This window comes from Sceloporus occidentalis, unplaced genomic scaffold, assembly GCF_023333645.1.
Source record: "Sceloporus occidentalis isolate IW3139 unplaced genomic scaffold, rSceOcc1.0.p SCAF_89, whole genome shotgun sequence".
In the NCBI taxonomy this organism is placed as follows: domain Eukaryota; kingdom Metazoa; phylum Chordata; class Lepidosauria; order Squamata; family Phrynosomatidae; genus Sceloporus; species Sceloporus occidentalis.
In genome coordinates, this window is record NW_028317069.1 from 759,054 (window position 1) to 771,279 (window position 12,226).

Here is a 12,226-nt window from a genome sequence, read left to right on the forward strand (position 1 = left end):
TCCTGGTTTTCTTTTTGGAAGACATTTATTTCTTTTTGATGTTGGTTTTTTTTTTTTTTTTATCCAAATGCATTGAGGGATTTATGAACATCCCCTCCATCCGTTTAGTCTGTTTCCATGCCCCCAGCTCCTTTGCTTTGCAGGAGGTAAATATATTCAGGGGATAAAAGCAGACTCTGAGGTTTAGATGTAATGTAAGAAAGTTTACGGCACTGTGAACTAAGTAGGTAAGTGGAACTGTCTCCCAGAAGAAGTGGTATAGAGGGATTTAAACATGTGAGGGATAAGTATAAGGCCATTCTGTACATTAGACATGACAAGGGACCAGATAGGGATCAAGGTGCTTTTTATGGTTCATGATGGAAGAACAATGCCTCCCATTGAGGAGTATATATATATATATATACTCCTAATGTGGGATGCACCCTCTGTAATCAGCCCTATTTAAATCGCCCCAGTCATGTGATTTGTGCTCTGGGTGCCGGCTACGGACATGCGCACTGTTTGCGGCACTGACACCTGGGCCGATGTATCACGTGACACTGGCAGGCAGCTCTGAGCGCATGCGTAGCACCGCGAGACGCGCTTCCCGTGCTGTGACGTCTATTTGGAGCGACTGTAGCCGCTGTGCGCGACGTCGTCTGCGAGAAAGCTGCGGGCGGGGGGACAGACAATCGCTCTCACCACAAGGAAGGTAATGGCAGCCGTAATTATATATATATATATCTATCAGATATATGCCTCTTATAATGCTTTAGAGGTTCTTTCTCGCCGTTAATACCCTTTCCTCACTGACTGCATTACGGGTCTCTTCACTAATGTGAGAACTTAACCCTCTCACTGCACTATTCATTATGAAGGGCCAACTCTGTAAGCTTCTCTATTTTAACAGACTGGAGTGGTTCCTGTATAATTAAAAAGTAAAGAGCCTCTAATGTCACTTTATTTAACTATACACTGCATGGGGCTGACCAAGCCATGGTGGTGTGGGAGCTGAAACACACCTGCCAGCTCTCCCTTTGTGAATAGGTCCCTTTGTCTGTGGTTTTTAGCCGAAGAAGGTAGTTGGGAGACTCTACCTGTTCTTTCTATAAAACCCGTTTCCATGGATCCTGGGAGCAGCTGTTGTGCTGTAGACTACTTAACTGTGCCTGGTGTGATAATTCTAGTGTAGAATAACTTCATGATGTATGTCCTGCTAATATAACTTTATTTCTAGGGGTGTAAAGTGCTGCCAGATTCTGTAGTGCTGTTACAATAAGATGGATGTTCAGTATGACAGCTGAACACATGTTTGTAAGTCATTAAGGAGGGGGGGGGGGGGTCTGATCGCAGTGAGGGTTGGGTGGAGAAGTCGGTGTCCCAGAGACCTTGAAGGTGAGGAGGACAGATGGTTCCTCAGGTATTGGTAGATCGTGTCATGTGCTGCTCACAGCTGCTGAGCTCTTCATGAGCGTTTAGTATTGGCATAGAATCTCCCATATTGTTGTGGAGAATTGTTATATCGCACATAGAATCCTGGCTATGCGGGTGGGAAGAAGTGGCGACGGTAGAAGGAGACGGGTTGTGGAAGAGTGAAGCCATCGGTTCGTATTTGGAGATAACACCTTGTCCAGGGGGTTGTAGTGTTCAATGCTTTGTAGGCCGGCGTGCGGGGTTTACGTTTCATTCTGGTAGGTATGGGATGTAATGGCGGGACTGGCGGAGTGGGGCAGAGATGGAAGAGGGGAGATGCCGCGTACCACGCAAGTGTGGCTTACCGTTAATTCTAGTTGCATTATTCTATTTTTCTCTAACAAATGGTTTTTCTTCTCCGCAGTGAATCGGCTAGTTTAGGGAAGATCTTTTCATCATGAACCAGTTACACTCGGACTTCGACTCCTACGGCATTGAAGAGCCCAGCGACGAGGAGCCTGTGCATAGCAGGTAGTCCTTGAAACATTCATATTATATTCTTTGCTATATTGTACCGTGAGGATAACGGCTGTATTTTAGATAGATTTTAGCTAATTACCTAAGAATGTGTAGGGGAAAACCGAGGATCTTTAAAGTATATATGTTACTTTTTCAGATTTTAGAAATCTATACATAAATGAAATAAATTTTATTTTTTTTTAGACCGAATTAAGCAATATTTGTGTATTATAGACACTCAGACACTTACTTTTATGGTACAATTATATTACGGGGTTATATAAAACTATAGTGTGTGTGTATATATCTATGTATGTACGGTTTTGTAAGATCGTTACTCGCTTAGTTATGTATATTTACTTATTCCAACTTCAGTTCAGAGGATGAATTGGATGTCCTTTTAACCGGGACACCTAAACAGAAACGTAAGCTGATTCGTGAATGTCTCACCGGTGAGAGTGAATCGTCCAGCGAAGATGAATTCGAAAAAGAGATGGCGAAAGAGTTGAGCAATACAATGAAGACAATGGAGGGGACCTGGCAGTCGTCTGCGTCCGGTTCGTACTCTTCTTGCTGAACTGGATCACTTGTTTAAAGTTAAAGGAACGGGTTGACTGTTCCTTTAACACGGCTAGAAATGTATACATTTAAAGAAACATATGTGTTCTGGATTTATTTGCTGTTAATATATAAACACTATAGCAGTTATTTATTGGTATGGGTTCACCCCAGCGAGTTTCTGCTGCAAATTCTTGTGGTCAGATAAAGCGTTTCATTGAACTACTTGTTCGTTTCATAAACCTTAGTCTGGTTTCCTTAATTCTATGTAGAGTTTTATATTATATTGCACAACTATTTCATATGATGGTGTGTAGCCTTTAGGCCACCTGGAAGCAATTTATCTATTTGGGCCAATAACTTACTACGGACATCCTATGGGTGTTTCTCAAATGTAGTTCATTTACTAATGATTGTGTGAAATAAAGGGAAGATACTATGTTTCTGTCTCGTATTGAATGTAATTCCTCTTATGTATTCCAGGTGCCACCACGTCGGCAGAGAGCAAGCCACAACAATACTATGATGATGTATACTTTGACTCTGACTCGGAAGATGAGAGCAAAGAAAGCAAATGTACTTGTATTTAAGTTTTAGTTTAATGTGGTTTATTTCTGTCTTTGCTTAGCACATGTTGTTGTATATGGGTCTAAAAAGTTAGGCCGTACCACCTGCCCCCAATCATCACCGTTTCCATACCTGCTGTGATAGTCTGTGAATTAGTAGAAGGCATTAAAGAATTCCTCTTTAATGTGGAATTACACCAGAGTAACCTCAGACACGCATCTAAGTCTCCCTCATAGTATATGGGGGGGGATAAAATGTGTACCTAGAGTCATTGGGATCAAGGCTCAGCTGTTCTAAAACCAGTTGGATCCCTTATTAAGCCCCTGGCTTTGATGTCCATTCTCTAAAAGCTCTTCAAGAAGGGGGGTTGATGCCATTTGTAAGGGTCATATAGGACACAAAGTGCTGCAGGTAGGATAAACAATAGTTTTTCAGGGTCATTACTTAGTAATTTGCAGAAAATGTGCACATATACTGCCAACTATGTTTCTAAATGGGTTAAAATATGAATTGGACCCAGTCTACTACATGTTCTCCTCTTTATTTTCTTCTGTTACCCTCTCTCTTCATTGCAGGCTTTCATTCTTGCAGATAACTTGAGCCTGAGTTTTAGATGCCCACCAAGATTCTCTTGTTCTTCTGTTTGCAAATCCTTATGCTCCTCTAAATTACAGCTAAGCGTGGGGCTAAGCAGAGACCGAAAGGGAAGCATCCGGTGCTGACAAACGATGATCTGTTGTATGATCCAGACGAGGATGACCGGGACCAGGAGTGGGTTGATTCTAGGAGAAGAGGGTAAGATCCTGATTCGGTTTGTTACGTATGCCTTTTTCTTGACACTGAACTTAATTGCTCTGTAATTTCTTTATATAAATTCACCTTGAGGTCAATTTTGGATGCTTTTAAATGCAGGTACAGAAACATGAGGAAGCAGGTGCAGACATCAAGCCGGCAGCCAAAAACGCAAGAAATGTCCAACAGCGATGCGATTTTAAATTGTCCAGCTTGTATGACAACGCTGTGTTTGGATTGCCAAAGGTCAGTTTTACACCCTTCGATTGGGTTTTGACTTTGAACAGGTTTTTTGTGAGTTACATTTGGTTGAATAGGAGTATCATTTCATGCAGTATGGATAAAAGTATTGGGATGCCTGACCGTTACACCAACAGGGACATCGATGACATCACAGCTAGATCAGCTTCCATTTTTCTGGGAAGGCTTTCCGCAAGAGTTCGGAGTGTTTTTATGTGAGAAATAGCTTGCTAATAAACACAAATCATGTGTAAGGCTGGCTGCCCCATAATTGGGAACTCTGACAGGTTTGCTTTATTATGTTTATTGGCACACAGGGCACTTATGGCACTCTAATGAAACACAAGGGGGCAGATGTGATCTTAAGTCTTTCTGCTCAGGGCATGATTGTGAACCAAGTTGACTTTCTACAGGGCTGTCTGATTGTATGCTTTGTTGGTTGGTTTGCCTGGGGCCTTTAGGTGGTATCTGATGATCCAGTTTCTGCAAGTACAAGAAAGAACGTTGACTCTGTGAAGAGAAACAATTTGAATATTTTGACTTGTTTCCAATAGTGTATTAACAGTTGGTCATCTATATGTCTTATTTTTATTTCTTTTTAGGCACGAGTCTTACAAGACCCAGTATAGAGCCATGTTTGTTATGAATTGCTCTGTTATGAAGGACGAAGTGCTCCGCTTCCCAGATCAACCATTGAAAAAGAGCAGAAGGCGAGATCACAAGAAAGTAAAACTTCCCCCAGCGGATGCAGCGACTGGAACCCCGAGTCAGGAAGGCGACGCGTACCATCCGGTGAAATGCACGGAGTGTTCCACAGAGGTCGCCGTTTATGACAAAGAGGACGTGTATCATTTCTTCAACGTTCTAGCCAGTCACTGCTAGGGGCTTTGTACCCCCCCCCCCCCCCCCCCGATTTTAAAGATGGAGACATTCTGAACAAACTATTGTTCTTAGAAAGAAGGAGCAAACCTAAAGTTTATTTTTTTTTTAAAGGGGGTGTTTGGAATTAGGTGGAAGACAATTATCAATATAATACTGTAAGTGTGTATATATAATGTATATTACTATTCTCTTATGTTTCCATCCTGAAATTTAGGCAAATAAGACTTCAACGATGCCAGAAAAAGTGAGGGCCATATTTTGAGGAATACAGGCAATTTTTTTGTTATAAAATGTAATGTTTCACACAATACTCAAACTCTACGTTGTACTAAAAAATCAAAATGGGCTATTTCAGGAGAGAGATGGTTCAGATGCCTACCCTTTGGGGTCCTGCTCTCATCCAGCTTACTCCCTAGTGTAAGAATTAATCTGTATATTACGTCAAAAGCTTGCAGTAAACTTATTTGGTGTACATTTTGTCAGAGAATTTACTCCAACACCCCCACCCCATAAGCGCCGATCTGAGTAGCTTTTAGAATTTGTGTAAAGTAGTGAAGTGTTAGTCGCTGGTTCCATGGCACATTGTCAAGTAACATGCGCTAATCATTTAACCCCTTGTACACATGTAGCAAACAACGCAGAATCTCTTTGTAGCTAACACTATTTTCAATTAACAGCCGTGGCTTACTAAACTGACCACCGACAGGTTTGATTTACTTGGACAGGCAGTGGTTGTTAATTGAAAATCGTGTCCGCTGTATACCATGTGGGTGATGCGTCCGGACCACCACGTCTCCTTGAATGTAGACTGTTGTACTTGCCACCAGTCCGGCGCTGGCTAATTGAACGCTTTCGAGGTTGCAATAATCTAATTAAAACCACATCTAGAAGTCTAGCAAATAACCTTTTAACATGTGCTGTTATTCCAGGGAGCGCGGGGCTTGCCTGTCCGCTCGGCTTTCATCATCTAGGTCAGGGGCGTCCAACGTGCGGCCCTCCAGCTGCTGCAGGACTACATCTCCCATAATGCTCTTTTGGCTAAGGGGCTGGCTGAGGAGTATGGGAGATGTAGTCCCGCAGCAGCTGGAGGGCCGTACGTTGGACGGCCCTGATCTAGGTTCTGCCCCCTGAGAATTCCATTTTAGACAAGTGGTTTAGTAGCGATGGTAGAAGACCCTCATCATTTGAAGACGCCGGGGCTGATTCAATGTGCTGACTTGCTGCTTTTAACAAAACGTTTTAATCCTTTCATTGACTTATAAAAGGTATCTGCTATTTCGAGGGCTACTAATAAAACACTTTTTCACTGTGTTGGCTTAGAGTGTCTTCTCTTAAATGTCTTTTGAATTTGGTCAGTCTTCTCGTAATCTGTAACACGTTCCGCAATTAACTAAGTCAATGTGGTCTTCACCAATAAAGATATAACTTCTAGGGGGGAAACCAGGAAGCCAATGAGAACAAGACCCTCTTAGCCAACCACAATTTTTTTTTTTTTTGTTTGTTTTTTTGCTAAGCACGGTGCTGACATCTCCACTATAACAGCGCTCAACACCATGGTTTGTAAGCCTTCAGTCTTTTAATGCTGTAATATACAACAGCGTATGGGCTGCTGGCTGACTGCATGCTTTGGAGCCCCTGCTGGCTGATCTCTGTGATCAGCACATTTATGGGGCACTACTTTGAGATAGTAGATGCGGCTTAATGGTCGTCCCAGGGTCCCAACCGGTTTAAGCACCCTAAGATGACATGGCCCTTTCATATCTTTAAAATTTGGTCGCTGCTTATACTAGTATAGATCTGTGCGTTTGTCGTTGTTACTCCTATGATGCCTGTGGTTAAAAGAAATATACGCTAACCGATAATTCAAGCAAACGTAGTAGGGGGTTTTCTGCTAAACAGTGCGTTGCAGCGAGATGAAGGCCTTTATCCCGCTAATATGTCACGCAGCGCCATGTCACCCGCTCAGGCAGGAGAAACACGCTTATAGTGCCATTTTAGTGAGCAGCTCGCTGGTTAGTGAATAAAACCTTAACTTTGGGTCTCTCTGCGTGGTCTAGAAGCCTCAGGTTACCGACGGCTGGCTGTGGGAGCCGCTCGCGTAGCGGTGTCCGGAATCCCCGTCATGCGGTAACCAATTAATTCAGGTGTTTCTCCATTGTTTCTCTAGCTGGGCAACAATGCGGGTTGTAGAATTAAGTGGCATCTTAAGAGTCGTAATCCATTACTGCACAGGACAGACGGTGCTTTACATGGATGGGTGTTTGAATAATAATCTCCCGATAAAGGCCAGCATTAGTAATCTTAAAAGTGATTTGTTAAATGAACTGGCATATTCATGGTTAAGTCCGAGTCGCTCATCATAATATGAATATTAATGTGATGTTATTAACATAATTATAAAGTACCAGGTTATTCGGCAGCAAATTACCGTTGGGTTCAAGTTATGAGGTTGTTTTAAGGCTTCTACCCAATCCTTATAAACACCGTATTAACCAGTTAACTTCCAATAAAAGGCAAAGAATGTTCTTCCACTCTGCTACTGTCTCTTACACTCTCTCACTGTCTCTTACACTCTCTCACTGTCTCTTACACTCTGCTACTGTCTCTTACACTCTCTCACTGTCTCTTACACTCTCTCACTGTCTCTTACACTCTCTCACTGTCTCTTACACTCTCTCACTGTCTCTTACACTCTCTCACTGTCTCTTACACTCTGCTACTGTCTCTTACACTCTCACTGTCTCTTACACTCTGCTACTGTCTCTTACACTCTCTCACTGTCTCTTACACTCTCTCACTGTCTCTTCCACTCTGCTACTGTTTCTTACACTCTCACTGTCTCTTCCACTCTGCTAATGTCTCTTACACTCTCTCACTGTCTCTTCCACTCTGCTAATGTCTCTTACACTCTCTCACTGTCCCTTCCACTCTGCTAATGTCTTACACTCTGCTACTGTCTCTTCCACTCTCTTAGACTCTGTTACTGTCTCTTACACTCTGTTACACTCTCTTACTGTCTCTTCCACTCTCTCACTCTCTTCCACTCTGCTACTGTCTCTTACACTCTCTCACTGTCTCTTACACTCTGTTACACTCTCTTACTGTCTCTTACGCTCTGTCACTGTCTCTTACGCTCTGCTACTGTCTCTTACACTCATTTACACTCTGCTGCTGTCTCTTACACTCTCTATTTGTTTTATTTAATTTTATAAACACGTTAGATGTGCGAGGTAATAAAATACAAAAACACTTAACTTAATTAACCCTGTAAATAACCTATAGGTGTTCCAAGATGGCGCACCGCAACTGGGTGTTCCAAGATGGCGGATCGCAACTAGGTGTTCCAAGATGGCCGACAGGATCAGGGTGTTCTAAGATGGTGGATCGCAACTTGGTGTCCCAAGATGGTTGGTTGAATCAGGTTGTTTTGACGTGGCGGATCGTAGGTATGGTATATGTGGTTTACTCATTTTCTTTAGCTCGTCGGGTCTGTGAGGTAATAATATAACAGCTAAAAAAAATATGCAGGACATTGCTGCTCATTAAATGTCACAAAAGTCATCCTAGACACAAGCTACACCGAATCTACACCGAATCTACACCGAATCTACACCGAATCTACACCGAATCTACACCAAATCTACACCCTGTGCAGCAGCGCTGTAAAAGCAGTGTGCAATCGCAGAGTATGTTATAGGATAAGAAATGACAGCACCATAGCAGCTTTACTAATAAAATGAATGTCAAATATTATTACAAGCTCTGGCCGCATGAAGGGGCTGCAGGATAAGTACCGGCGGCACCAGAACCGCTTAAATGATGAAACAGACTTCAGGAGCGGTATACATATTCGCATGCATTAGCCTCTACCACTTCTGCTGGGAGGCTGTTCCATTTATCTATTAGGAAAAGAAAATGTATCTATTACTCAGGCAGTGAGGTAAAAGTTTCTTAAATTGCATTTAAACCATAAATGTATAGTTCAATTAAGGAGCCAGCCCTGTATGTTGCATACTTTAATAGGATTCAGCCCTGTAAGATGTATAGTTAATCAGAACGAGTTTTTTTCCTTCTTCCTTTGGGTACGAGAATGCATATTAAATGAATTCCAAAGTAGTTTGCCAGCGAGGGAAGTGTTAATGTGTGTAACCATTGCATTGTGTATAATTTCTGTGTTATCAGCATTTGTCATCGTGTGATCTCCCTGACCCGGACTCCGGGCTTCCACGGCCGCTGGAGACAGAACTGTTATGGCTCCTGATCGCTTGCGTTGCTGCGTGAGTAGAAAATCCCTGGATAAACCGAGTTGGTGCCATTTGCCCGTCTCCGCCGTCCTCTGCCAGCCTCCCCACACTCTGCTCTCCGTCTGCCAGTCTCTCCACCCTCCGCTCTCCGCCTGCCAGTCTCTCCACCCTCCGCTCTCCGCCTGCCAGTCTCCCCACCCTCCGCTCTCCGTCTGCCAGTCTCCCCACCCTCCGCTCTCCGTCTGCCAGTCTCTCCACCCTCCATCTGCCAGTCTCTCCACCCTCCGCTCTCCGTCTGCCAGTCTCTCCGCTCTCTGTCTGCCAGTCTCCCCACCCTCCGTCTGCCAGTCTCTCCACCCTCCGCTCTCTGTCTGCCAGTCTCTCCGCTCTCCGTCTGCCAGTCTCTCCACCCTCTGCTCTCCGTCTGCCAGTCTCTCCACCCTCTGCTCTCCGTCTGCCAGTCTCCCCACACTCCGCTCTCCGTCTGCCAGTCTCTCCACCCTCCGCTCTCCGTCTGCCAGTCTCTACACCCTCCGCTCTCCGTCTGCCAGTCTCCCCACACTCCGCTCTCCGTCTGCCAGTCTCTCCACCCTCCGCTCTCCATCTGCCAGTCTCTCCACACTCCGCTGCCATCTGCCAGTCTCCCCACCCTCCGCTCTCCATCTGCCAGTCTCCCCACCCTCCGCTCTCCGTCTGCCAGTCTCCCCACCCTCCGCTCTCCGTCTGCCAGTCTCCCCACACTCCGCTCTCCGTCTGCCAGTCTCTCCACCCTCCCCCTGCCAGTCTCTCCACCCTCCGCTCTCCGTCTGACAGTCTCCCCACCCTCTGCTCTCCGTCTGCCAGTCTCCCCACCCTCTGCTCTCCGTCTGCCAGTCTCTCCACCCTCCGCTCTCCGTCTGCCAGTCTCTCCACCCTCCGCTCTCCATCTGCCAGTCTCCCCACACTCCGCTCTCCGTCTGCCAGTCTCCCCACACTCCGCTCTCCGTCTGCCAGTCTCCCCACACGCCGCTCTCCGTCTGCCAGTCTCCCCACACGCCGCTCTCCGTCTGCCAGTCTCTCCACCCTCCGCTCTCCGTCTGCCAGTCTCTCCACCCTCCGTCTGCCAGTCTCTCCACCCTCCGCCTGCCAGTCTCCCCACCCTCCGCTCTCCGTCTGCCAGTCTCTCCACCCTCCGTCTGCCAGTCTCTCCACCCTCCGCTCTCCATCTGCCAGTCTCCCCACACTCTGCTCTCCGTCTGCCAGTCTCCCCACCCTCCGCTCTCCGTCTGCCAGTTTCTCCACCCTCCGCCTGCCGGTCTCCCCACCCTCCACCTGCCAGTCTCCCCACCCTCCGCTCTCCGTCTGCCAGTCTCTCCACCCTCCGCTCTCCGTCTGCCAGTCTCTCCACCCTCCGCTCTCCGTCTGCCAGTCTCTCCACCCTCCGCTCTCCGTCTGCCAGTCTCCCTCACACTCGGCTGCCAGTCTCCCTCACACTCGGCTGCCAGTCTCCCTCACACTCTGCTGCCAGTCTCCCCACGCTCGGCTGCCAGTCTCCCTCGCGCTCGGCTGCCGGTCTCGCCAGTCTCGGAGCAGTTTGCGTAGGACCAAGTGTGGCCAAAAAGACACGGCTACGTCAGGTAAGAGAGAACGAGCCTTAGCCAGGCCTCGGGAAGCACTATGTATGTCTCCTGTCTCGGGCCGCGTACAGCGCTGAGGAATGTTATGCGGATGAGCGCGTCACGTGTGTTTTGTAAATGCCTGCAGGTTGCTTCCGGGAAGTTCAGGTTTACCTGGATGGGATTCTGCGCATCCTGCGGCACGGGCGCACCATTCATTCCCACCTTTTGGCTGCTCTTGGAAAGGTAAGCGTTCTGGCTTCGCTCCTCGGTGCGTGAGAAGAGACTCGGAGCGGGCGCTCGGCTTCATTATAGAAATGTCTTCCACGCATGTCCTCCTACTTTAGGTGTCGTACGAAGATGTAGAAGGTCTCAGGAAGTTTGCCGCCTTGGAGAACGTTCGGATTCCCTTCTTCACGCAGGACCTGCTTCGACACATCATGGAGACCAACCGACCGAGTGACGAGGAGCTGCAGCAAGTGATCCCAGCCTGAGCCGGAGGGAACGCTAGTAACAGCCTACGCCTGTGCTACCTGCACTGCGACAACTACAAAACCGTTTGTACTCCTTGATGGAATAGCCATTGGGGCAGCCAATGAAAACTCGGACGGACACCAAAGAATCCTTCCTCTGCTGACAGCTTCATCTCACAACACAATAGTTACAATTAGATGTCAATTAGCTTTGTGGCCCCAACTTCATTTCTAGGGGCTCGTGGCCCGCACCCTGCATTATTCATCGACGGATACTAGCGTAAGGTCCAACCACAGCAGGACTTTTTTCCAATGCCGTCTCGTGTGCCAAGCCCCAGCTTGGCTGGCTGTCCAGTCCCATGGTCGCCATGGACCACCCAGGGCATTTCCGTGCGCTTATCCTGCTGCACTTTCCTGTGGCCAATTCAGAAAGGGGTGGAGATTTTGCCTGTTTTTGTGTGTTTTTTTACAGAAATACTTTGATGGATTGAATGGTTTCTTCGGTGTTTGTTGCTGTCCCGATGTCCTCATCTAGAAATTCTAAAGCGGCAAATCTTTTCCAACCTGATGGCTTGTTCGCTCTGTTAGTGACCATCGCTTTTTACACAGTGAAGCCAAACCGTTTATTTCCACATAAAGAATGTTCACATTTCTGTCTGGCATCAAATAAATAATTTATTTGATATGTAACTGTATGTCGTGAAAATGCTGACCCCTGCTGGTCACTTGTGCACATGACAGTCCCATTAACAATATTAAGTTGGAATTTGCTGTACTTTGGTGCCGTCGTGTGGACATACTGTGTAATTACATGTCTGCTTTAATGGTGTGACGCTGTGATTTGTTATCCTTTGGCGTCATCGTGTGGAGTGAGCGTGAGTGAAGGACAGTGAGTGGCACCCTTAAGAAGATGCTGAGTGCATGTAACAAAATCAACATGACAACATGAGGGAGGAGAGTT

The 12,226-nt window shown here is 46.3% G+C and overlaps 1 protein-coding gene across 2 annotated transcripts; it reads left to right on the forward strand.

Moving 5' to 3' along the window:
* Positions 1-1,852: 1,852 nt before the first annotated feature.
* On the forward strand, positions 1,853-4,953 carry LOC149284662 (E2F-associated phosphoprotein-like). Of its 2 annotated transcripts, none has more exons than XM_089496418.1 (6): positions 1,853-1,926; positions 2,290-2,471; positions 2,956-3,054; positions 3,714-3,834; positions 3,952-4,077; positions 4,674-4,953. In XM_089496418.1, the coding sequence occupies exons 1-6, from the start codon at positions 1,853-1,855 to the stop codon at positions 4,951-4,953; spliced, it is 882 nt and encodes a 293-aa protein (XP_089352544.1). The 2 variants fall into 2 exon arrangements, with proteins under 2 accessions (XP_089352544.1, XP_089352545.1); XM_089496419.1 differs by having other exon boundaries at positions 2,956-3,048.
* The last annotated feature ends 7,273 nt before the right edge of the window (positions 4,954-12,226 follow it).

What these genes read in the sequence shown, in the direction of transcription:
- LOC149284662 (XM_089496418.1), top strand. Translation starts at nt 1,853, where the DNA reads ATGAACCAGTTACACTCGGACTTCGACTCCTACGGCATTGAAGAGCCC. An exon ending in CAAAGAAAGCAAATGTACTT is followed by an intron (nt 3,055 to 3,713) that starts GTATTTAAGTTT and finishes TCTAAATTACAG; the next exon opens with CTAAGCGTGGGGCTAAGCAG. An exon ending in CTGTGTTTGGATTGCCAAAG is followed by an intron (nt 4,078 to 4,673) that starts GTCAGTTTTACA and finishes ATTTCTTTTTAG; the next exon opens with GCACGAGTCTTACAAGACCC.